Below are 25589 nucleotides of genomic sequence, written 5' to 3'. Positions count from 1 at the left end.
TGAGGCCATATCGCCGTAAATGCTGAATGGCCAATGCAGACATCGGATTGACCATGGGTCCAGATGCACAATCCACTTCTCTCTCCAGAATCTGCGAAAGCCAGCAGGGGCGGGAGGAGAATAGTTGGGTCAGGTTAAGGTTTTTGTCTTCTGGTTATCTAGATCTGGCGCCCTCTTGAGGCATTTGTCTTATTTCATCAAACTGTAAACTTAAAGCATCAGACAAGCTCAATGCATATAGTTGATTTTATTAAAACACATAAGGTTTGTCTATATATGGAAAAATACACATTTAAAAATGTCTACCAATTGATTGGTAGAAAGAACAGATGACTTTTGGTCGACCAAGATTTTTTGAGGTCGGGGACAGGCCTACAACAGACTCACAGCTGTAATTTATGCCAAAGGTGCTTCTCCTGGGTATTAACTCAGTGTGCTGGAGACTTATCCAATTATGATATTTTAGTTTTAAGGGGATTTTTTTTGTGTGTGGAAAAAATATATACAGTACCAGTCAAAAGTTTGGACACATCTACTCATGCCAGAGTTTTTCTCTATTTTTTTACTATTTTCTACATTGTAGAATAATAGTGAAGACGTCAACTATAAAATAACACATATGGAATCATGTAGTAAACAAAAAAGTTTTAAACAAATCTAAATATATTTTATATTTGAGATTCTTCATGGTAGCCACCATTTGTCTTGAAGACAGCTTTGCACACTCTTGGCATTCTCTCAACCAGCTTCACGAAGTAGACACCTGGAATGCATTTCAATTAACAGGTGTGCCTTGTTAAAAGTTCATTTGTGGAATTTCTTTCCTTCTTAATTCGTTTGAGCCAATCAGTTGTGTTGTGACATATACAATTAGTTCAAAATGATTTACTATGTAAATTAAAGTAAAAAAAAAAATCAAGGTACATGTTGCTTTTATATTTTTTGTTCAGTGTAGATAGCCAATATCAACAGCAATGTTGCTGCTGCACGATTCTGAATTAAGTGATAATGCCCAAGAAGACGGTATTTGGAGGATATATTGGCATGGGCATTGGAGACAGTAGCCTTGATGATTTGAAAAGACTGGTGTTTCAGCAGGGTGCAATTTTGTTATGCAAAAAATGTTTGGGGCAGCAGTACTTCGCTGGATTTGGTGGAGTTTGACGTTTAAATTGCAATGTGTATTGTTTTTGTGTAGAATGAGCATATATTTCACATTGAAACTGAGAATGTCTTGATGTGTGACATTTTGGTCATTTCTTCGGAGTGAATAGGGTGGAACTAAATTTGTTTTCTAATTTGTTTCCGTTAAGATGGCATTCTGTGCGCACCACAATGGAGGCCGTCCTTCCTACGAATTGGACGTGATTGCTTATTCAAGGTAGTAATGTAAACAAATATAACTGTTTGCAATGTTCTCCGTTTATTACCAAGTACTTCACCATATTTCAGTGTAAATCCGTTTGGCTTGATATCTAGGTTGTTACAGTTGTTAGCCTAGTAGTTTCTTTGGATGGGTCTAATTCTGGAAGCTGATTGGTTAACGTTCCAGAAGTTACCACCGGCTAAAGCTATGACGTTGAAGTTCCTATTTACCATGTTCCAGCTCACTGTCTCATCAGCCTCGCCAAACAATTTATAAACTTGAAATCCACCTAGACACTATCTCCCATTTATTTTAGACTAGCATTTGGGTTTTCAATAGCGGATACTTTTTTTATTAACCGTACTCTCGGTCTCTGACATTTGCAACATTGTTTCAATATTGAAACGTCGTCGTCTCCGGTTTAACATGAATGATACTTTCAATGTATAAACGTTTCAGGCACTGACGGAAGTGAACACTATCCACGAGAGAAGCATATCATGTAAAAGTAATATGGTGGTAAATTCCAAATGCATTTAAATACATTTTATTAAGTATTTACAATGTTTGTAAATTAAGGCTACAAACCAAACATATAAACTCATTGGTCCAATCAAATTTTATTTTCAACATTTAAGACAACACTTCTCATACATTGATAACAATACATTGTCATCAACATTCTTCTACGGTAGTTGTAATATATTACTTATACTCCTTTCAAATATTTCAACATATTCACATACTGCACTTTATCAGTTAAGACTTTGCTCATTAAAAATAATAGAGAGCATCACTGGTTTGAGAGTGAACATTAAAAGAGCACTACTGTGGGGTAACCGGGAAGGGGTAGAGAGGTTGCACGCTATAGGGAAATGACTAGTCATAATCTAAGTCCTCCAACTTGGAGACCCAGCACAAACCAAAGCACTCGAGAATAGTAAGTTAATTTTACACACTCACTCCTAGACATTACACATAAGGAACAGGCTCTGCAAAAGCTGTTTTCCTTGACCACTCGCACTAACACGACAGTGGAATTTCACTAGTATTTGTACATTATCTACATGGATACATAGCTGGTAACAACATACATTAAACTAATATTACACGAGTGAAGATCTTACCCCTCCACTGTGTTATGCTAACATTGTCAGACTTAACAGACTGAAGTCAGTCGTCTCTGCTGCCTTCAGATGTCCTTGTACATCTCATTTCGAATGCAGAACCCAAGATAATGGGAGGGTCATCATAAAGAATGAAATAACAGATAAAAGACCATATGAAAGATTGAAATGGTCTCATATCACCTGGAGGCTGATATTTCCCTTTCATCTGAATTGTCTTTCTACGCTTCTATAAATATGTAACACAGTGCCACACAACACTCAAAATAATCATTCCCGTTCTCTTACAAAGGAAATAAATTAATTTGAGACCCAAATTGAATGAACCTGAAATACCTCTTCACAAACAGTTACAGCATTGGCCAAATATGTCCGTCACAACAAAGCCTGACCTCAGTCTCCAAAACAAAACACCTACAAATGGCTTTTCAACACAAATATAGCACTCTATATTAAACAGTGCTTTTTTGGCATACGAAAAAATACAATTAAAAACAACTAAAATATACATACAAAACGTGAAGATATGAATGCGTTGAAAATAACAGACTTGTTCGGAACAAGTACAAAAACATTCCTGACATCACCGTATGATTCTTCTAACCATCGAAAAACAAATGATTTGTAGTACATTGGTACTCATTATCTTGGCCTACGCTGCAAATGTAACTAGAAATCGTCACTCATTTATAAATCATTTAGAAAACAGGAAATCTGCTCTTCAATTTCCCTCAAACCGTTCAACAATATATTTTGGGCTAAGCCAATTTGATAGACAATATATTAGTGTGTACATTCGTACAGTACTTCTGTAATGTTTCAAACACACCCAAACATTTCTTTGGGTCTTTCATTTGAATATCCAATCTGAAACACAACACTCAATATGTGGAACGTATAAAGGACAGTATAAAGATGACTGATTAGCTTCATTTTCATTCTCAGCATACTAACATTAACAACAGTTCTTTCCTTCACCAACACATTTTCCCAGTGTCTCACCAAACCTTTGAGGGTATATCTCAAAGTATCGCTCTCTTCATATTCACGTACCTGCTTTTGTACCTTTGTCTCAAACCGACAAATAAATAACTTGAAACGCTTGAATTAAAGAAACACAAGCAATGACATAATAGCCGTATAGCGGTTTGTTAATAAACATGAACACAGTGTCAAAAGTTATATGGGAGGTTACAGTCTGTTGTCAGAGGGATGGCACAACAACAGTGTGGTCATCTGGGTGGTGTTCATTAGGCCACACAACGGAAGGTGTTTTGCAACGGAAAATGAAAATTTACATTTCTTATTGGACAAGGTAGTATTGCCCGGTTCAGTCTTCTTGCTTCCACTTGTTAACTAATGAACACGGACCAGGTGTTAATGCCACAGGGTGGGCTCTTTAAGACATACAGTGCATAAGCAATGATCATATGTGTTGTTCCAACATTTCTCTACATACAGTATATCATGTCTCAAAGGTTCATTGCGTTATAAGACGGCCTTTGAGATTTTAGATTAGCTGAGGAATGTTTCATAATTTTGTTCAACCAAATAATAGTGGAATCACGATATCATACATACACCATAATGATATAAATCATAAAGAGGAAAAAAATACATCACTTAAGACCCTTTTGCAGAAAATTAATTCACACAGTCACACACAAGTGTGGGGCTGGGCTGTTGGGGAATGTCACTAGAGCTTGGTGAGACTTCGAGCAGGGGTAACGGGGGAGTGTACAGTATGGGTGTTAGGCTGGGTTAGGCTGAGCAGGGCTGGGTTGAACTGGGATGGACTAGGGCTCCTCGAAAAGCTGCAGGTCCAGTCGTACGACAATCTCTCCTGTGGGCACCTCGTGGAGCAGCAGCCTCTTGGTGATAGGCCCTTTGGAGCCCTGGTCCTTCTTAATGTCTGCCAGACGGATCTCTGTCCTGCCTAGGAAATCTACACACAAACAGACAGACAGAGGGATGTTGAGTATACAGGTAAAGAGGGTTCAATATAAGATTGTGTCACACCCTATACTGGGATAGAATATATTGCATGACGGCACACTGAATCAAAAAGGCCTCTAGTCAGTAAAAGGCTGTTTGTGTGTGTGTATGAGCTTGCGTGTTCGCATAGTCTCACCGTAGCCTTTTTAAACAGAGTGTTATTCTGGTGTGTGTGTGTGGGTGTGTGTGTGTCCGTAGTCTTACCGTCAGGAGAGAATTGGTCCCTCTCAAACACGGTGACACACAGCACGTCCTGCTCCAGGTCCTTGATGAAGAACTGACAGTTGGAGTTCCACTTGGGGTTGAGAGTGTCCTGCAGGGTCTTGGTGATGTGGCACTGGGAACCCATCGTCACCTCGCAGTACGGGTTGCTCTTACCTGAGAAGAGATCACAACTTAGGGTTGGGAAATTCCGTTCACTTTCCCCAAATACCCTGGTTTGAAAGAAATCCCGGTTGAAGAATTCCAAGTTGGAGGATTCCCTCTATGCTTATTCCCTCCTGATTCCTAAATTCTCAAACGGGGATTTCTGGAACAAACTTTGTCAAGTTACCAGAATTTTACAACCGAATAACAGATTGGCAGTTGTATAGACATTTAGAATAACAATATGAGTATTCCCCCACAAAATAGTATTTTAAATCTTCCACATACTTGTGCTCGATTAAGCTGGCCTGGTGAAATAGAACCAATGGAATAATCCCAAAAGGGCAAACCCCACCCATCTGGCACTGCAGGCAGGCTCAAAATACTATTTGACCCCTGCATGTACTCTTAACACTATCATTCTTCTCCTGTGTACTGTTGGGATCAGCTAGACTTTGATCATTGAGGTAGTAAATGAATGATAGTACATGAAAGAGACTATGTTAGAAGTTAATGGTTCTCTGAAGAAAGACAGGAGGCTTTGGAATGTGTTTGAAGGAGAGGAGAGCGATGTGTTGATATAGGGAAGACAAATGGATATCTGTGGATCAATAGGTGAGGGGTGATATCAGTTCCCCTTAAGGGAGTAATCAGGGTTAGTATCTGGTTACCTTCTTTCCTGTGGAGCCATAAACTGTGAGGAGGAGGAGTGTCTTAAGTAGGATGAATATAAACTGATGTCTGAAATGTTTTGCTGTCTGATTTCAGCTGTACAGAACCTTTGAGAATGATTCAACTTGTTTAAAGCTTCTAGTGTCCGTGAGTTATTTACTCTGACAAATAAGAAACTAACAGTACTAAACAGCAATCGACACATGTATTAAAGGGTGGTGTGTGTCACTCTCTCGTGTCAGAGACACAGAGATCAGTGTTGAGATCAACTTAAGTTCTGGGTGTGGCAGGGGATCATCTCTAGGGACTTACCGTGGGAGCGGCAGGGTTTGAGCTCGATGCCCTCCACAATGTTTACCATCAGCCGGCCGATGCCCGTGGCCCTCTGTGAGCGAACTGCATCGAGACAGACACAAACGTAAATAGTCAGAGGCAGACCTAAACGTAAATAGTCAGAGGCAGACCTAAACGTAATGGTCAGAGGCAGACCTAAACGTAATGGTCAGAGGCAGACCTAAACGTAAATAGTCAGAGGCAGACCTAAACGTAATGGTCAGAGGCAGACCTAAACGTAATGGTCAGAGGCAGACCTAAACGTAAATAGTCAGAGGCAGACCTAAACGTAAATAGTCAGAGGCAGACCTAAACGTAATGGTCAGAGGCAGACCTAAACGTAATGGTCAGAGGCAGACCTAAACGTAATGGTCAGAGGCAGACCTAAACGTAATGGTCAGAGGCAGACCTAAACGTAATGGTCAGAGGCAGACCTAAACGTAATGGTCAGAGGCAGACCTAAACGTAATGGTCAGAGGCAGACCTAAACGTAAATAGTCAGAGGCAGACCTAAACGTAAATAGTCAGAGGCAGACCTAAACGTAAATAGTCAGAGGCAGACCTAAACGTAATGGTCAGAGGCAGACCTAAATGTAATGGTCAGAGGCAGACCTAAACGTAATGGTCAGAGGCAGACCTAAACGTAATGGTCAGAGGCAGACCTAAACGTAATGGTCAGAGGCAGACCTAAACGTAATGGTCAGAGGCAGACCTAAACGTAATGGTCAGAGGCAGACCTAAACGTAATGGTCAGAGGCAGACCTAAACGTAATGGTCAGAGGCAGACCTAAACGTAATGGTCAGAGGCAGACCTAAACGTAATGGTCAGAGGCAGACCTAAACGTAATGGTCAGAGGCAAACACACAGAAAAGTCAGAGGAGACTAAGCCAGCATGAAAACACTCAGTTGTCATGAGAGATAGTTTGGTAACACTTTACATGAAGTTGCTCTTATACCTGTGTACTAACACTGTACAGACATTAGAAACCAAATCATTGTTAGCCAGTTCCTTGCTTCTTAGTGAAATTAAGCCATTTTTGTTAAGTGGAATAGTCACTATTCCTCATGTATAACACAGAAATCACTCAACTCCACAATTCCTACACTACTATGTATTTTAATCAAAATGTTACTTGCATAAATACAAGGTTACAACGATAAGGGGGTAACTTCAAGTAATAATACCAAGGTACTTAAAGAAGACACTCATATAAAGTGTTACCAACAGTGCTTTTGAGACCCTGGTCCGGGAGGGTAGGTGACAAAGCTGTCCCTCCCAGACACAGTGGACCTATAGAGGAGCAGAGAGAGACTATTATACCCAGGTAGGCCTTCTCCCTCTTCTTCTTCTCTGTCTCGATGAAGAGCTCCGAAGCTGCCTTGATCTTCTGCACCCAAGCAGTCCTGCATGAGTCATCACAACAAGGTCAAAAGAAAGCCTTGGCTATGTGTGCGTAAGAGAGAGAGAGAGAGAGAGAGAGAGAGAGAGAGAGAGTGTGTGTGTGTGTGTGTGTGTGTGTGTGTGTGTGTGTGTGTGTGTGTGTGTGTGTGTGTGTGTGTGTGTGTGTGTGTGTGTGTGTGTGTGTGTGTGTGTGACTGCATGCATACGTCTGTGTGTGTACCTCTCGTTGATGCTCTCTGCCCGTATGGTGTAGACCCTGTCGATGTGGGAGATGTGGAAGATGGGCTCGTCTCCCGAGGGATCTGTTGGCAGCTTCACCAACACCTCATTCAGGAAGATGGGCTGTATAGTGGGGGTCAAAGGTCCAAGGTCACAACAAGGTCAGAACTCCTGGGGTGCATCGCAATAATATCTCATCTCGTTCCTGAATTGTGCACTCGTTTACTATATCCCACAAATCTAAAAGCATAAGATTGGTGCAGGTTTGGGGTAGAGGGAATATCCACAATATTTCTTATACAGGTCATTTCCTTTCAAATCAGTGAAGAGAAGTGAACAAATGTACAGGAAGGAGAGATAATTCGGGATGTAGCCCTGGTCTTGAACATGCCACACTACTGTACGTGGGGATTTGTCCAAGACCAAGGCTACATCCCAATTATCTCTCCTTCCTCCCAAAGTGGTCCTATGGGCCCTGGTCAAAAGTACTGTATTCTCTATAGCAGTGGTTCTCAAGTGATTTTGCCTTGGAACCCAAATTGAAGCAGGTTCTCTCAGTCGCGACCCAATAATCCATCGCCAAAATGAGTTGCGAAAATACAATGTGGAAAATATTTCTTTAAAATTATTTTATTAAATTTTTTGTCATTTTAGCCCCAATTTCATGATATCCAATTACGATCTTGTCTCATCGCTGCAACTCCCCAACAGGCTCGGGAGAGGCGACGTTCGAGTCATGCGCTTTATTGATAGTAAATATAGCAATTACATGGCAACGGAACAACCTAACGAAGATCCGTTTCAGATGGAAACGTAGTCAATAAAGCGGTGAATTGGGAGCTTTAACGGTGTGCAGGCCTTCTTGTTCTATACTAGTATTCTTTATTAGCCCAGCGCCTATGTTTTTAAGGATGTGCGTACGACCACAAACTTTTCTATAAAGGGAACAACATTAATACAATCTTGCCCAAATTCTTGATGAAGAATGTTAATAAACTCACTGGCTTGAGACCACAAAACCATCCAAAATAGTGTTGCTAATAATTCTATATTGAAAATACTGTGATTGAAGAAACATTTTTATATTTAATCTCTGAACAATTTAAATTAATTATAATTTCTACACACTTCCTACCTACCTGGTGTGAGTTGTTTAATTTCAGACTTGACTACATATACACTGCTCAAAAAAATAAAGGGAACACTTAAACAACACAATGTTACTCCAAGTCAATCACACCTCTGAAATCAAACTGTCCACTTAGGAAGCAACACTGATTGACAATACATTTCACATGCTGTTGTGCAAATGGAATAGACAACAGGTGGAAATTATAGGCAATTAGCAAGACACCCCCAATAAAGGAGTGGTTCTGCAGGTGATAACCACAGACCACTTCTCAGTTCCTATGCTTCCTGGCTGATGTTTTGGTCACTTTTGAATGCTGGCGGTGCTTTCACTCTAGTGGTAGTATGCGACGGAGTCTACAACCCACACAAGTGGCTCAGGTAGTGCAGCTCATCCAGGATGGCACATCAATGTGAGCTGTGGCAAGAAGGTTTGCTGTGTCTGTCAGCGTAGTGTCCAGAGCATGGAGGCGCTACCAGGAGACAGGCCAGTACATCAGGAGACGTGGAGGAGGCCGTAGGAGGGCAACAACCCAGCAGCAGGACCGCTACCTCCGCCTTTGTGCAAGGAGGAGCACTGCCAGAGCCCTGCAAAATTACCTCCAGCAGGCCACAAATGTGCATGTCTGCTCAAACGGTCAGAAACAGACTCCATGAGGGTGGTATGAGGGCCCGACGTCCACAGGTGGGGGTTGTGCTTACAGCCCAACACCGTGCAGAGAACACCAAGATTGGCAAATTCGCCACTGGTGCCCTGTGCTCTTCACAGATGAAAGCAGGTTCACACTGAGCACATGTGACAGACGTGACAGTCTGGAGACGCCGTGGAGAACGTTCTGCTGCCTGCAACATCCTCCAGCATGACCGGTTCAGCGGTGGGTCAGTCATGGTGTGGGGTGGCATTTCTTTGGGGGGCCGCACAGCCCTCCATGTGCTCGCCAGAGGTAGCCTGACTGCCATTAGGTACCGAGATGAGATCCTCAGACCCCTTGTGAGACCATATGCTGGTGCGGTTGGCACTGGGTTCCTCCTAATGCAAGACAATGCTAGACCTCATGTGGCTGGAGTGTGTCAGCAGTTCCTGCAAGAAGAAGGCATTGATGCTATGGACTGGCCCGCCCGTTCCCCAGACCTTAATCCAATTGAGCACATCTGGGACATCATGTCTCGCTCCATCCACCAACACCACGTTGCACCACAGACTGTCCAGGAGTTGGCGGATGCTTTAGTCCAGGTCTGGGAGGAGATCCCTAAGGAGACCATCCGCCACCTCATCAGGAGCATGCCCAGGCGTTGTAGGGAAGTCATACAGGCACGTGGAGGCCACACACACTACAGAGCCTCATTTTGACTTGTTTTAAGGACATTACATCAAAGTTGGATCAGCCTGTAGTGTGGTTTTCCACTTTAATTTTGAGTGTGACTCCAAATCCAGACCTCCATGGGTTGATAAATTTGATTTCCATTGATAATTGTTGTGTGATTTTGTTGTCAGCACATTCAACTATGTAAATAAAAAAGTATTTAATAAGAATATTTCATTTATTCAGATCTAGGATGTGTTATTTTAGTGTTCCCTTTATTTTTTTAAGCAGTGTATATATATTTTTTTTTTATACGTTCATTTTTTTTACTCAGACACCCATGACCCACTCAAAACCTCACACTATCCAAATTTGGGTCATGACCCACAAGTTGAGAATTGCTTCCCTATAGGGTGCAATTTGGAATGCGGACAATGTGTACTTTGGCGAGAGGAGAGTACTTACGGTCTTGTACATGCGGTACTGCAGGTGGGACTTGGCACTGAACACCTTGTCGCAACCCGAGAAGCCCAGGGGCTTGATGATCTGAGTCAGCAGGAGGAAGTCGTTGAATAGGAAGCCATACAGCTCCTTGTTGCTCTTGGCCTTGTAGAGTTTGCCGCTGTGCAGGAACTTGCGCGGGCCCAGGCAGTTGGTCACCGAGTTGAACACGAGTTGCTTAAAGAAAGTCGTTAAAGAAAAAGGGCAGAGTGAGTGAGTTGGGAGTGAGTCTGTTCACGGTGTGGAATTGTGCCAATTGTGTGTAATTTTGTGGAATCAAGTACATGTTCCTGTGCTTTTCATTGTGTTTTATTTCACCTTTATTTTACCAGGCAAGTCAGTTAAAAAAATAATCTTATTTTACAATGATTTGTGTTCTGTGTGTTTGTGTGTGTCTGTGTCTGTGTCTATTACCTCAGACAGCCCCTCACACTGGACGTGGGCCTGGATCCACTCTAGCCGGTCAGAGTTCTCCTTCTCCCTGACGCCCTCGTTGACCTGGGAACACAGCTCCTCAGCCTTCTCCAGAGCCTGCTTCAGATGGCTATGGTCCGGGTGAGCCTCCGGAGTATTCTCTAGGATCTGCGCCGCATCACACATAGTTACAGACAGCCAATTCCAGTGTGTGTGTATGTATCAGTTAAATATTTTATTTATTTTCTTTAACCCTTATTTTTACCAGGTAGGTTTACTGAGGATACATTCTCATTTACAGCAACAACCTGGGGAATAGTTACAAGGGAGAGGGGGGATGAATGAGCCAATTGGAAGCTGGGTATGATTAGGTGGCCATAACAGTATGAGGGCCAGATTGGGAATTTAGCCAGGACACCGGGATTAACATGAGATTACGATAAATGCCATGGGATCTTTAGTGACCACAGAGAGTCAGGACAGGCATTTAACATCCAAAAAGACAGCACCCTACACAGGGCAATGTCCCCAATCACCGCCCTGGGGCATTGGAATATATATTTTTTTAGACCAGAGGAAAGAGTGCCTCCTACTGGCCCTCCAACACCATTTCCAGCAGCATCTGGTCTAACATCCAGGGACCGACCAGGACCAACCCTGTTTAGCTTCAGGGGCTGTGGTCAGGCTTCTCGATCACATACAGTTTATTTGGATGGTGAGAAGAGTGTGTGTGAGAGAATGTGTGTGTACATACATTTTTGATGATGAGGGGGTAGCGCGTCACCCTTTGCATGGGTTTGAGGAGGAAGCTGGAGAGGGGCATTCCCTTACAACCTGGATCCATGGCCAGTCTCTGTAGGGGAGAGGAAATATTATCACTATCAGATATCAGCATAGAACCTAATAACACTCATATACAGTGGGGCAAAAAAGTATTTAGTCAGCCACCAATTGTGCAAGTTCTCCCACTTAAAAATATGAGAGAGGCTTGTAATTTTCATCATAGGTACACTTCAACTATGACAGACAAAATTACAAAAAAAATCCAGAAAATCACATTGTAGGATCTTTTATTTGCAAATTATGGTGGAAAATAAGTATTTGGTCACCTACAAACAAGCAAGATTTCTGGCTCTCACAGACCTGTAGCTTCTTCTTTATAAGAGGCTCCTCTGTCCTCCACTCGTTACCTGTATTAATGATACCTGTTTGAACTTGTTATCAGTATAAAAGACACCTGTCCACAACTTTAAACAGTCACACTCCAAACTCCACTATGGCCAAAACCAAAGAGCTGTCAAAGGACACCAGAAACAAAATTGTTGACTGCACCAGGCTGGGAAGACTGAATCTGCAATAATCTCAATAATAATCTCCTCCGTGGGGTCAAAATGATCACAAGAACGGTGAGCAAAAATCCCAGAACCACACGGGGGGACTTAGTGAATGAGTAGTAACAAAGCCTACCATCAGTAACACACTACGCCGCCAGGGACTCAAATCCTGCAGTGCCAGACGTGTCCCCCTGCTTAAGCCAGTACATGTCCAGGCCCGTCTGAAGTTTGCTAGAGAGCATTTGGATGATCCAGAAGAAGATTAGGAGAATGTCATATGGTCAGATGAAACCAAAATATAACTTTTTGGTAAAAACTCAACTCGTCGTGTTTGGAGGACAAAGAATGCTGAGTTTCATCCAAAGAACACCATACCTACTGTGAAGCATGGGGGTGGAAACATCATGCTTTGGGGCTGTTTTTCTGCAAAGGGACCAGGACAACTGATCCGTGTAAAGGAAAGAATGAATGGGGCCATGTATCGTGAGATTTTGAGTGAAAACCTCCTTCCATCAGCAAGGGCATTGAAGATGAAACGTGGCTGGGTCTTTCAGCATGACAATGATCCCAAAAACACCGCCCGGGCAACGAAGGAGTGGCTTCGTAAGAAGCATTTCAAGGTCCTGGAGTGGCCTAGCCAGTCTCCAGATCTCAACCCCATAGAAAATCTTTGGAGGGAGTTGAAAGTCCGTGCTTCCCAGCAACAGCCCCAAAACATCACTGCTATTAGAGGAGATCTGCATGGAGGAATGGGCCAAAATACCAGCAACAGTGTGTGAAAACCTTGTGAAGACTTACATAAAACATTTGACTTCTGTCATTGCCAACAAAGGGTATATAACAAAGTATTGAGATAAACTTTTGTTATTGACCAAATATTTATTTTCCAACATAATTTGCAAATAAATTAATAAAAAATCCTACAATGTGATTTTCTGGATTTTTTATGTATGTATGTATGTATGTATGTATGTATGTATGTATTCTTATTAAATACTTTTTTCTTTACATAGTTGAATGTGCTGACAACAAAATCACACAAACATTATCAATGGAAATCAAATGTATCAACCCATGGAGGTCTGGATTTGGAGTCACACTCAAAATTAAAGTGGAAAACCACACTACAGGCTGATCCAACTTTGATGTAATGTCCTTAAAACAAGTCAAAATGAGGCTCAGTAGTGTGGCTTCCACGTGCCTGTTTGACCTCCCTACAACGCCTGGGCATGCTCCTGATGAGGTGGCGGATGGTCTCCTGAGGGATCTCCTCCCAGACCTGGACTAAAGCATCCGCCAACTCCTGGACAGTCTGTGGCGCAACGTGGTGTTGGTGGATGGAGCGAGACATGATGTCCCAGATGTGCTCGATTGGATTCAGGTCTGGGGAACGGGCGGGCCAGTCCATAGCATCAATGCCTTCCTCTTGCAGGAACTGCTGACACACTCCAGCCACATGAGGTCTAGCATTGTCTTGCATTAGGAGGAACCCAGTGCCAACCGCACCAGCATATGGTCTCACAAGGGGTCTGAGGATCTCATCTCGGTACTTAATGGCAGTCAGGCTACCTCTGGCGAGCACATGGAGGGCTGTGCGGCCCCCCAAAGAAATGCCACCCCACACCATGACTGACCCACCGCCAAACCGGTCATGCTGGAGGATGTTGCAGGCAGCAGAACGTTCTCCACGGCGTCTCCAGACTGTCACATCTGTCACTTGTGCTCAGTGTGAACCTGCTTTCATCTGTGAAGAGCACATGGCGCCAGTGGCAAATTTGCCAATCTTGGTGCTCTCTGGCAAATGCCAAACGTCCTGCATGGTGTTGGGCTGTAAGCACAACCCCCACCTGTGGATGTCGGGCCCTCATACCACCCTCATGGAGTCTGTTTCTGACCGTTTGAGCAGACACATGCACATTTGTGGCCTGCTGGAGGTCATTTTGCAGGGCTCTGGCAGTGCTCCTCCTGCTCCTCCTTGCACAAAGGCGGAGGTAGCGGTCCTGCTGCTGGGTTGTTTCCCTCCTACGGCCTCCTCCACGTCTCCTGATGTACTGGCCTGTCTCCTGGTAGCGCCTCCATGCTCTGGACACTACGCTGACAGACACAGCAAACCTTCTTGCCACAGCTCGCATTGATGTGCCATCCTGGATGAGCTGCACTACCTGAGCCACTTGTGTGGGTTGTAGACTCCGTCTCATGCTACCACTAGAGTGAAAGCACCGCCAGCTTTCAAAAGTGACCAAAACATCAGCCAGGAAGCAAAGGAACTGAGAAGTGGTCTGTGGTTATCACCTGCAGAACCACTCCTTTATTGGGGGTGTCTTGCTAATTGCCTATAATCTCCACCTGTTGTCTATTCCATTTGCACAACAGCATGTGAAATGTATTGTCAATCTGTGTTGCTTCCTAAGTGGACAGTTTGATTTCACAGAAGTGTGATTGACTTGGAGTTACATTGTGTTGTTTAAGTGTTGCCTTTATTTTTTTGAGCAGTGTATATATACATATACATATATACATATATATATATATATACATATATATATATACATATATATATATATATATATATATATATATATATATATATATATATATATATATATATATATATACATATACATATATATATATATACATATATATACATATATATATATATATATGTATATATATATGTATATCCTACATACATATATATATATATATGTATATATATATGTATATATATATATATATGTATATCCTACATACATATATATATGAATCACATTGGATCAGTCCCAGCCTAGTATACTGTATACTGACGCTAGTATCTCAGTCTAGTCTTGCTGTGTCAGACATCACACGAAGAAACCAAGTACGGCTGAGATCAAGGCTATTCACAGCCAACCAAACAAGGTGCATGAACAAACTGAATGAGCACGAGACATTCAGACACTCGAGGCCAATAAGAGTTCAATACAAAATAGTCAAACATAGGGCTCTGGTCAAAAGTTGTGCACTATATAGGGAATATGATGCCATTTGGGATAGTGACGCATGCAACACGTTCTTTGCGGCCTTTCTCCATTACCTTGACAAAGTCCTTGAACTCGGGCACCTCGTCGGTCTTCTGCTGGATGAGCGTGGCCCCGTTGAGCTGGCAGCTGCAGAAGCGGATGTAGGGCTGCATGTGGGGCAGCTGGGCTGTCAGAATGTCTCCAATCATCTTCACCGGCATCCGCTCGCCCGACATCTTCTTCCTAACCCTCAGAGCTCTGGTGATGGGGGACCGGAGGAAGGGGGCAGAAGAGAATGGGACGATTGAGTCTGGTTATAGTTTTAACCATGTTCTGAAGCTGTACCGTGTTTGTTTACAAGAATAAATGGCAATGTCATTACTTTAAAATGTGTACAATATACCAATCCCAGATTGCCCCTTTAAGCCATGAGTCATGAAGACCCACAATGTTTTTTAAAATTTTTAAATCAGCTGCTATCCACCATACAGCCAGTTAAACTATAGTTATGACAACAGGACCAGAGGTGGCTAGGGGGCGTACTTGAGCAGCTTGATGTTACACATGATGAGCTCCTTCCAGTTGACAAAGATCATGGCCACCTCTTTCTCTGTCAGAAGCTCCGACTCCAGCAGAGGCTTCTGAAAGACCTGGCGAGGAAGCGTTGACGTAATGTTAACACAAACGTTCCGGAAACATTTGCATGTAATGCAGATATGGCAGAGAGTGTATGCTTGGACTGCATGTGTGATCATGTTACCATGGAGTGAATGTATGCATGTAGTGTGGCTACCTCGGTGACGAGCTGCAGGTCATTGACATAGTTCTCCTCGGTGACGATGAGCTCGTGCGTGTAGCCCTGTCTCTTCCTCTCAACGGGTGTCAGCATGTCCAGCAGGTGCAGGTCAGCGCACCCTGTGGAACAGGACAACAGCTTCGATCAGCTCCCCTCTGTCACTCAAATACTAAACAGCCAATCAGAACACAATCTCAGTGTCCCATCTCTCAAACAAACTTCCACAGAAAGCCAATGGCTGGCACTTTGGACTTTCCGTCTTGAAAGTTCAAGGCACGTAGACACTTGACACCTGAACAAGTCATTGAAATAAACAAAATGTATAAAGAAATATATTTAGAAGGTGTAGGGTAAAAAGGTCTTCTCCTAAAAAGCCAGCCTAACATCATACATAAAAAAAAGGAATGCATAATTCTTTAGACCCTTGTAATTTTTCCAGAGTGGTCTACAAAAGGAATAAATAAAAAGTCTTAAAGCAAACATGCTTTGGACAAAAATGGTGGTAGGTCTCAAGTAAACAAACCCTTTGGTTTTTATATCAGTAAATAAAAACACAAGTCCACTGTTGCCATTGAGCTTTTTAATCATTACACACGTCATTTTCTATATTAAAGACGGCATGACACTTTTTATTAAAGCTGACTTGTTTGTATACATTTTTCAATTTATACATTCATTTCTGAGAAAATGCTTCAGGAATCCAAGTGCAACGATTACATTTTGGATTTGTTGTTGATTCCATAACAGACCAGAAGCAATTCAGTTTATAGTCATAGAGTATTGAATATACTGTATGAGTAGTCAGAATTTTTGTTGTGCTTCTCAAACCCGAGTCAGTAACGGAGTACAAACCTCCTTGAAACTGATGGGTCTCAAAAGACACATTGGAAAGTCCAACAAACCAATCATAAAGCAGCAAACACCAATACTGTCACATAGTGGAACCAATAGGAACCAAACGGTTATATAAAAAAAGGCGGCATACAGGAATTCCATCTTTGTGTTTTAGAAGAACAATAAAATTACAATACTGTTGTGTGACAAATGCAAACAAGATTGATATGGTACCAGTACAATACTACTGTGTGTGTGTATATTGCTTTGAATGGATGATGCCATGCTTTTTCTTTTGTTTGAGAATAATAGGTTAAGGCCATAGCTATATAGCCCTAGAACTTGGTCTCCCACTAACATTGACTACAAAAAAAATACCATAGTCTTAGTTTTTCTTAGTTTTCATATGTAAACATTGTTAAAAAGGTATTATCAGGAGGGTATTATTTTCATATGTAGTATGTTCATATTCAGCTGAATCACAGTTCTTTTCAATGGGATTTTCTTGACAAAATAACAGAGTAAAAGGTCAAACTAAATGGACATGTTGCTTCAGATTTTTTACAAATGGCAACTGCATAAACTGGTAAAAAAAAATAACTTCAGGAGGGAAGGGGAAAACATGACAATACTACATAACCATATATATTTAAAACACTATGCATTATAATTGCATTAATTTATAAAAAATAGACTGTCGTGGTATAGTGACTGGGGACATAGACTTCAATTGACATACATCTAGGAGAAAACATGTAAACAAACTGAGGAAACTCATGAATACAAAACAACCCATCTACTCTGTGACTAATACATAGTTCTGAGGAGACAAGAATTTACTTACTTTGTGTGTCCATTCAAATCACACAATTCCAAGTCTGTGCATACTGTGTGTGTGTGTGTACCTTCCCCTCTCCATTTGTGGCGGCTGTGCAATATTTGGTTTGCATCGATCATAACCTCGTTTCACAAAATGCTACAGCACAAAGTAAACACCCCAGCACCTCCAAACAACACGATTCATCCAAAGAATGTTTGGTATGAATATAAAAACACAGCTATATGTGAGTGGATAAATGGAGAGGTTCAGTCCCACCCATAGGTTTGACAGACAGCTTCTCTGTCCACTGTATGAGCTGGCTTTGGGGCAGGGGTGGTCTGGATGTACACTATAGTAAATGTAATAATCTCTCCCTCCATCCTATAACGTGACCTTTGAACCCCTAGACTAGTCCATTAGACAGGTTGCTCATGATGAACCAATCCCAGGCCCAGTCGGACAGCCAACCATCCACCCAATCCCCTAACCCTCCGGTTTGTTCAGATCTGTAAGATGTAAGCAATGTGGTTACACCTATCCCGTTTCCTTCAGATCTGCAAACTGAAGGGGTACGGGGAAGGGGCTTGGGGTAGTCTTTCGGGCCAGGCCCTGGTTGTTTTGGCAGCCCGTCTGATGCGGTGTGTCATGAATAGTGGGTCTTTCTGTGGAGCTGTGGGTCGGATGGGGGAGGGGTTAGTAAGGGAGGGGAGGGAGAAGCTTAACGTCAAATGGAAGCCATTTGACTCATTAGTAAAAAATCAAATAAAACTGTCCGAACAAATCCGTAGTGCTGTGATGGAAAAAAAGCAGAATGACTAAATCTACAAAAAAATCTAAGTTCACAGAAAGCCACAAAAGGACCCACTATCCAGTCTCCCATTTCATATGATCACTTCAAGTAGTTTTTTTTTTTTTTTTTTTATTTCCTAAAAAAAACATTGAAATGTTTTAATTAATAATAAATGTTTAATTTGTTTAAGTAAATTGTAAAAAAAAAAGAAGAAAAAAAGCGGTGAAGGATAAGGAAGCTGCTTGGCAATTTTGGCGAGTGCGTCTAACAGTTCGAATATAAGGAGGTAACGGCCTGCTCTCTGCAGCTTGACTCTTCTAGCCCACAAGGCCAGGTGGTAATCATGTGGCAGTCACATGATCGGGGTGGCTGCATCTCCCATCATCCCGCGGGGGCAGTGTTTAGGGGATAGTGGGTCTCTTTGAGGACTTTCAAGGCTGAGTGGGAATGGGCAACATATGAGTCCTAGAAAGAGGAGGAGAACACAGCACATAAGCAAAAAACGCAAACCAAAAAAGGAAACAAACCAACAAGACAACAACAAAAGAAAGAAAAATATGCAAATACACGAGCGTGCAGAACTAAATGGACGTCGGTGGCGGACGAGTTCACGAGACGACACACAGCGTGCAGCATAACAGATGAGGTGAAGTCTAACCATGGTATGCATGAGGGATGTGGAGGAGAGGGGGCGACTACAGGACATTGAGGGAGATGTTAGTGAGGAGGGACTGTACAAACACACACACACACACACACACCTCTATTCAACCGAGGATGATACATGATCTGAAAGGTCTTCAAAGAGGGGGCCCATAGGTATCAGTATGATCAGATGCCTACAGTTTGTACCCTTGTTAAACACTGTCTCATTTGATTAGATTCCAGAGGTTTCCGAGGGTTTTAGTTGAAATGAATTGGGTATCGAAAAGAGTGAGAGGATACAAGAAGGTCACGTCTATACAAAGCAGGAGTCCACATCAGTGTGTGTGTGTGTGGAAGAGAGAGGAAGGAATGTAATCACAGTACTCGTTATGACCCATGTTGGTGTGTGAGTATGTGACTGTGTGTGAGTGTGTGTGAGCGAGAGAGAGAGAAGGGTGCAGTATGTACTCAAACTGCTGGGTGTGACTGTGAGAGGAAGACTTTAGTAGTAGTGTGTGCACTCACATTGTTGGCTGGGGTCTGTGTCGGTGGTCAGTTTGACGTAGTTGGAGGGGAAGAGGCCCACGGAACCGTTCAGCTCGCCTTTCCACCAATCAGGGTCCTCCCTGCTCAGCACGTTGATGATCTGGCCCTTCCCAAAGGGCAGCTCGTCATCATTCTGCGCCATGTAGTCGTACATGCCAATCACCTGACACACTGCTGGAGAAACACACACATACAAGTGAAGGGTCAGTCAGACGGCCATACAATAAATAGACTTAGGCCCAGTCCACAAAAAAAAGGGACTAAAGGCAGTGTTTGATCAAATCTGTGATGCATTGTGGGTAAATTGTTACCGACTGATTGATCTAATAAATATTCATAATCAATGATGCAAACAAGGCGATTTGTAGATCAAACCAGTCGACAATGTCGAACAAAGCCCAAAACTCTTGTTTAGGATCTGAGAGGATTGGACGGGTATTATATAGGCTACTATGGAGAAAAGTCTACATATAGCTTATCAGAGGGCAAGGTCGCGTTACTACCAAATGAATTATACCTATCCAATCCCCTCAGATCTACACAGGAGACTAGGGGTGTAGGGGCTAGGACTTACTCCTGGACAGGACCTTAAAAAAAGGTACTAACAGGCCTTCTTCACAACACAGTCCTTTGTTACTAATAATGACAATGTTATTGTAAAGAAAGTTACTATAACAGAAAATAATGTAATTACAAGGATGTTATTATTTCAACAGAAAATAATGTTATTATAAAGAATGTTATTGTAAAGAATGTTCCTATAACATGAAAGAATATTATGACAGGAAATAATGGTATTATCAAGGACGCTAATATAACATGAAAGTACAGAGAATGTCTGTACAAACACAGTGTTAGTACCAGTCATATGTTGAGTCAAGGAGGGGCCCCAAGGCCCCGGCGGGCCCCCGTCAGGTCCCTGCTCCTGGCCCCTACCTGCACTGGGCATTGGCAGCTTGGGGGGTGTGGGTTCTGTGGGCGTGGTCTTACTGGTGCTGGGGCTCAGGAGCTTCACGTAGTTGGCCGGGAACCAGCCAATCTGCCGCTTCTTTCCCCGGGCCTGGACCAATGAGAGGACTTGTGAGTATGGAGAGGCCACAGGGGCAGAGCAAGATCATTTTAACAGTAAGAAACATAGTCCCTTTCACTAGTGTTTAAAGCAAATTAATGGATGACAATGAATCTACATTACTGTATTGTAATTTCTACATCACTGTCTATGTATAAATTACCATATCACCTTGTATATTACTATTATATTATATATTAAGCACATTTTTGTCACATCTATGTCTACATATGAACACAACTTAGCATTTAAAACATCTGCTATGACATTTCAAGTAAGTGTTGTGTGGGGTTCGTTTGTGGTGAGTAGTGTTGAGATGGTCCTCCAACCTGCAGCTCCCCTTCCCACCAGCCCCCCGGGTTCTTCTTCCTGATGAGGATGAGCTGGCCGGGCGCCAGGGTGAGCTGCTCGGCCCCCGTGGCCGTGTATGGGGCGATGACCTGGGCTATCTCGGGCTTCTTCCCCAGGCTTCCCGTCTTCCCTGCGGGTCCCAGTCCCTAGAGGGAAGACCGAGAGCTCTGGTTTTACTGGAAGCACAGAGGTGTGTTATACAAGGCATGCAGTTCGTGAAACGTTAGCTAATGTTGGCCAACTAGCATACTCTATTTGTTTTATGTTCAACGTGAATATTCGCTCATGTTAGGAGAGCAATGGAACGCGTAAAGTATATTTTTCTATGTGTATGTATTAACATGTGGCAAAATAATTTATTGTCCTACTGTTGTTTATGTCTGAAACCTAAAAAGGAAAACTCAAATATTTGTATTTATTTTTAAAGGAGAGAGCTTTGGTTTTACTGGGAGAGCTGATCAGACAGGACTGCATCGCAGAGTTTATGAATCGCCACACAACGACTTGAGTGTTTCCTAGAAGTTACCTCAGAGTCCTTGGGTTTGACGTAGTTGGAAGGGAATACCCCCGTCTTGCCCGAGACCACGCCCGTCCACCAGTCGCCCTCCTTCTTGGTGACCACGATGACGTCGCCCTGCTGGAAGGTCAGGTCGCCCTGCTCGTTGCTCTCGTAGGTGTACATGGCTATGTATTCTGGGAAACACAACATGTCTGAGCTACAGGGTCTGTTCATACACTTTTTTTTTACACAGGATTTAATCTAAATGGGTAGAGTAACTGGAACATGCTGTGTTCCATGATAAACTCTGGTGTAAGTGTTCCGTTTTGTATGTATGGTGTGGAACATAGTCTGAGAGAAAGAGTATTTTAAAGCCGAGATCCGCGATAGGTGAAACGGTGCCACTGGTTGCCCCAGGCGTATTTGTTATTGTTTTTGTTTTGCTTATCAAAAAGGACATGAGCATCCAGCGTCATGTTAAAAAAAATAATCGTAGTACATACTCTGCTGTTCTATCGCATGTGCAATGATGTCAGAGAAAAAAACAACAGTGCTCATTGTTTGAAGTAATTTATTTGTTTTTGTAATATTGCAAATGGACGTGGCAGTTTCACCGCAAGGGATTCCAACTATATACTGGGCTCTGTGTGTGTCTAGGTCCATCACCCACCTTCTCCTGGGTCCATGGTCTTGGTAGGAGACGGGGTGGGTCTCTTCATGGTGGGCGGGCTGTCGGACGAGCCAGACTCAATGCTGCACCAGAGAGAGGGCAAACATTCACTCAGAGAGCCAAGCCGGTGGCTAATATAACAATACACTCTAGATGGAGAGGGACTAAAGCCATGCACAACAGAGAACTTGGCCATTGAAGTTTCAATAAAAAAAAGCATGATGTCACATCATTCCATGGCAGCCATGTTGCTCCCTCCTAGACATAATCAAGTTGGGATTTACTTGGAAGTTGGCTGAAGTCTGTAGTCCAGGGCTGCCCAACCCTCTTCCTGGAGATCTACCGTCTTGTAGTCCAACCCTAATTTAACATACCTGATTCTACTTACTAGTTGCACAACAAGACCTTAACTAGCAGAATCTGGTATGCTAGTTTAGAGGTGGACTGAAAACCTACAGGACGCTAGATGTCGAGGAAGATTGTTGAGCAGCCCTGCTGCAGTTATCCTGCTCAACAGGTCACCCTCGCAAAAGCATCTCTCCTAGTTGATAAGGGTCCAATTAAAACACATGACTAGAAATAATTGTTTGGGTTAATAATAATACTCCAATAACAGTTATATAAAAATATATTATTGATAAATGTGACTATGGGGGAGGGACAGTTTCATCCTCATACTCCTCACCTCATGGACTTGCGTACGGGGCCCGAGATGAGCTTGACGTAGGACTTGGGGAACCAGCCCCGCTGGCCCTGCACCTCGCCGAACCACCACATGTCCTGCTGCTCCAGCACTGTGATCACGTCGCTCTTGTTGAAGTTGAGGTGGTTGTCCTTCTTGGCCCGCCACGGGTACAGAGCCTGAGCCTGCAAACCCTCCACCTTCTCCCCCTGAGAGGGAAAGAAAGGAGAGAAAGAAATGGGGAGTGGGAGAGGAAGAGAAATAGGAAGAGAAGAAATGTATTATAGAATCTCTATGTGCTGTTTATAAGTCCTGCTCTTCATTCATCTGACAGTGCCACCGCACTGCTTCAGGTAGTCAATATCATCCTCCTGCTAGGACCTAGATGACATGTTCCTGTGCTCCTCGGTGTGGTCTAAACTGAGTGTTACAATCAAATGTATTATTATTACTATTATAAGACTGATATGTGTACTTTGTATTTAATGTGCATTTTTGTATGTTGCAGGGCTCATTTGTAAAAGAGACCTGGGTCTCATTGTGACTCCCTGTTTAAATAGAAATAAATAAAATAAATAAATATATATTCTAAAAACTACTGTACCTGTCCCAGGACGGGAGATGGAGAGGAGCCAGTGAGAGTGGCGGGGGTGAAGGCAGAGCGCTGGCGCAGCTGGCCCCCGGGCCCGGCACTGGGCACAGAGAGAGACGGCTGGGTGGGCCAAGCGTCCCAGCCCTCCCCAGTCTCAGTCTTCTCCACAGAGCTGGTGGACGGCCATCTGAGTAGAGAGGAACACACAGTTTACCAACTCAAACTCTGATTTCTCTTCAATTAATAACTTGGTGTATGTAAGACTATGACTGAAAAACACTTGGATTGTATTATATTGCATTATATTGTATTGAGTGCTGTGTGAGAGGAAGGGTTGGAGCTGTCACTCACGTGGTGCTGAAATCTGCCCAGTTACTTGATGCCGAGGAGGAGGAAGAGGCGGGACCAGGGCCAGGGCAGGGGCCGGGGGCAGGGGGAGCGGTCGCCGGGGGAGGGGTTGCCATTGGCTGGCTGGGTGGCGTGGGTGTGTTTGAGGCGGCGGTGGGTGTGAGCCGTGAGGCCAGTTTGGGCGCGGCGCCCGTGGTGGCGGCACTGGCCCGCAGGCTCATGGGAACCTCGGATTCTGGGATCTTCTCAGCGTAGTTGGCAGGGAACCAGCCTGTCTTCCCCTTCAGCTCGCCGCCCAGCCAGCCTGGCTCACCTGTCTGGGACTCGTCCACCTGGGGGTTGAAGTTCAAAGATCAGTTCACAATCATAGCACTACAGAGCCATCGAAGACTATAGAAATATTCTCATTCAAGTCATGCTGTGATGAGTGGACCGGGTGGGCAATAGAGTGTATCTTCTAGTAACTATATTTCTATGCCAAGAACAACCCACAACCCCAGTCCTCAGGGATCACACTATCCGTTGGACCTTTTCCTTTAACCAGCTACAGGCTCATAGCTGACAGCAGGGTTAGGATCAATTCTATTTCAAATTAGGAACATGTACTGAAAAGCTTTGCTGAAAAGCAATGAGGAAATTCCTGAATTGAGTGAGTTGAAATGGATCCAAACTCTGAGGCGAGTAGTCTGGACCAAGATACTGTTGAGCCAATACAGGATTAGATTGATAAATCGTGGGAAAAATAAATTAAGAGCGGTTACAATAAATCCTGTGGACTGTGGTTGCCCAGCCATGTGTGGTTACTCCTTATTTAAAACATACGACAGAGTGGTTGGACCACTTTTGGAATGGATGTTCGCGATTCACAAGACAAGTCGAATATCACCTCTTCCTTTCCAAGCATGCGGATGGTCATGAAGATAAGCTGAGAGGATAAAAATGACAGTGGATGGCTTTGGGACTGCTTTGTTGAAGGAGTACTCGGTGAAATAGGTTTAAATGTGTCTGTATAAACGTCTCACTCTCTGCAGCTTACAAGATGCTTTATCCAGTATACAACGTAGTGGCACGCTTGTATAGATGTATGATCAGATGCCCTTTGAGAACAAGTGTGTATCCTCCGAGTATACTGACCATATAATGGATATACAACCACAAACATGCAACCAACAGTTCAATTCTTTAAGTGCTTATGGAGAGTTGACAGCAGATGAGATGGATAAATGAGAGCAGGTTTTGGGATCACAGGTGAGCAGCTGATTGGACAGTGGACCTGCACTTACCCACTCCCCTTTCACCTTCAGGTAGAGTGAGCAAAGTTGGGAGAGAGTCAGGAGGTAAAAGTTAATACTCGCACGCACGCGCACACACACACACACACACACACCTTCCTTCATATAGACTAATCACTTCACATAAAACATCCATAACATACACACAAATGGTGCTTGGCAGGAGTGATTGACAGCTTGCCTCTCACCATGACAATGTCTCCAGGGGTGATGGTGATCTCATCGTGACTGCGGGCATCAAAGGGGTACAGCGCCCGGTAGAAGACCACCTTGACCTTGTCCTGGTTGAACCCAGTCACCGGGATCTTGTCTGCAGGGAGGAGACGAGGAAGGGGGAGAGGAACACAGGACATGGTCACATCTTTCTCTCACACACGGAACCAGGTACATCCAAACGTTCTTAGAACGTCTACAGAGGTCTAGGACCTCTGAGATTTGAAGATGTTTGGAATGGATGTCATTCGGAAACACTGAAATACTCGTGACTACTT

At 43.3% G+C, this 25589-nt stretch overlaps 1 protein-coding gene across 5 annotated transcripts in view; it reads right to left on the bottom strand.

Moving 5' to 3' along the window:
- Positions 1-1970: 1970 nt before the first annotated feature.
- The window catches only part of LOC139373269 (intersectin-1-like), a 60720-nt gene continuing 37101 nt past the window's right edge, over positions 1971-25589 (bottom strand). For 3 of the 5 annotated variants that reach the window (XM_071113584.1, XM_071113587.1, XM_071113585.1), the window contains 21 exons: positions 25287-25408; positions 25090-25104; positions 23810-24138; positions 23471-23645; positions 22870-23075; positions 22185-22267; positions 21542-21708; positions 20994-21161; positions 20457-20655; positions 19575-19769; positions 15958-16079; positions 15708-15814; positions 15239-15422; positions 11583-11681; positions 10829-10996; positions 10379-10591; positions 7483-7604; positions 7182-7264; positions 5839-5922; positions 4693-4866; positions 1971-4438 (listed from right to left, as the gene is read on the bottom strand). In XM_071113584.1, the coding sequence (XP_070969685.1) occupies positions 4290-4438; positions 4693-4866; positions 5839-5922; positions 7182-7264; positions 7483-7604; positions 10379-10591; positions 10829-10996; positions 11583-11681; positions 15239-15422; positions 15708-15814; positions 15958-16079; positions 19575-19769; positions 20457-20655; positions 20994-21161; positions 21542-21708; positions 22185-22267; positions 22870-23075; positions 23471-23645; positions 23810-24138; positions 25090-25104; positions 25287-25408 (3164 nt within the window). In that variant the 3' untranslated portion in view covers positions 1971-4289. The remainder of the gene's footprint in view (positions 4439-4692; positions 4867-5838; positions 5923-7181; positions 7265-7482; positions 7605-10378; positions 10592-10828; positions 10997-11582; positions 11682-15238; positions 15423-15707; positions 15815-15957; positions 16080-19574; positions 19770-20456; positions 20656-20993; positions 21162-21541; positions 21709-22184; positions 22268-22869; positions 23076-23470; positions 23646-23809; positions 24139-25089; positions 25105-25286; positions 25409-25589) is intronic. The other 2 variants (XM_071113586.1, XM_071113588.1) reach the window with 1 other exon arrangement.

Source organism: Oncorhynchus clarkii, chromosome 18, assembly GCF_045791955.1.
Source record: "Oncorhynchus clarkii lewisi isolate Uvic-CL-2024 chromosome 18, UVic_Ocla_1.0, whole genome shotgun sequence".
Classification (NCBI taxonomy): domain Eukaryota; kingdom Metazoa; phylum Chordata; class Actinopteri; order Salmoniformes; family Salmonidae; genus Oncorhynchus; species Oncorhynchus clarkii.
This window is presented reverse-complemented; position numbering and strand designations above follow the sequence as displayed.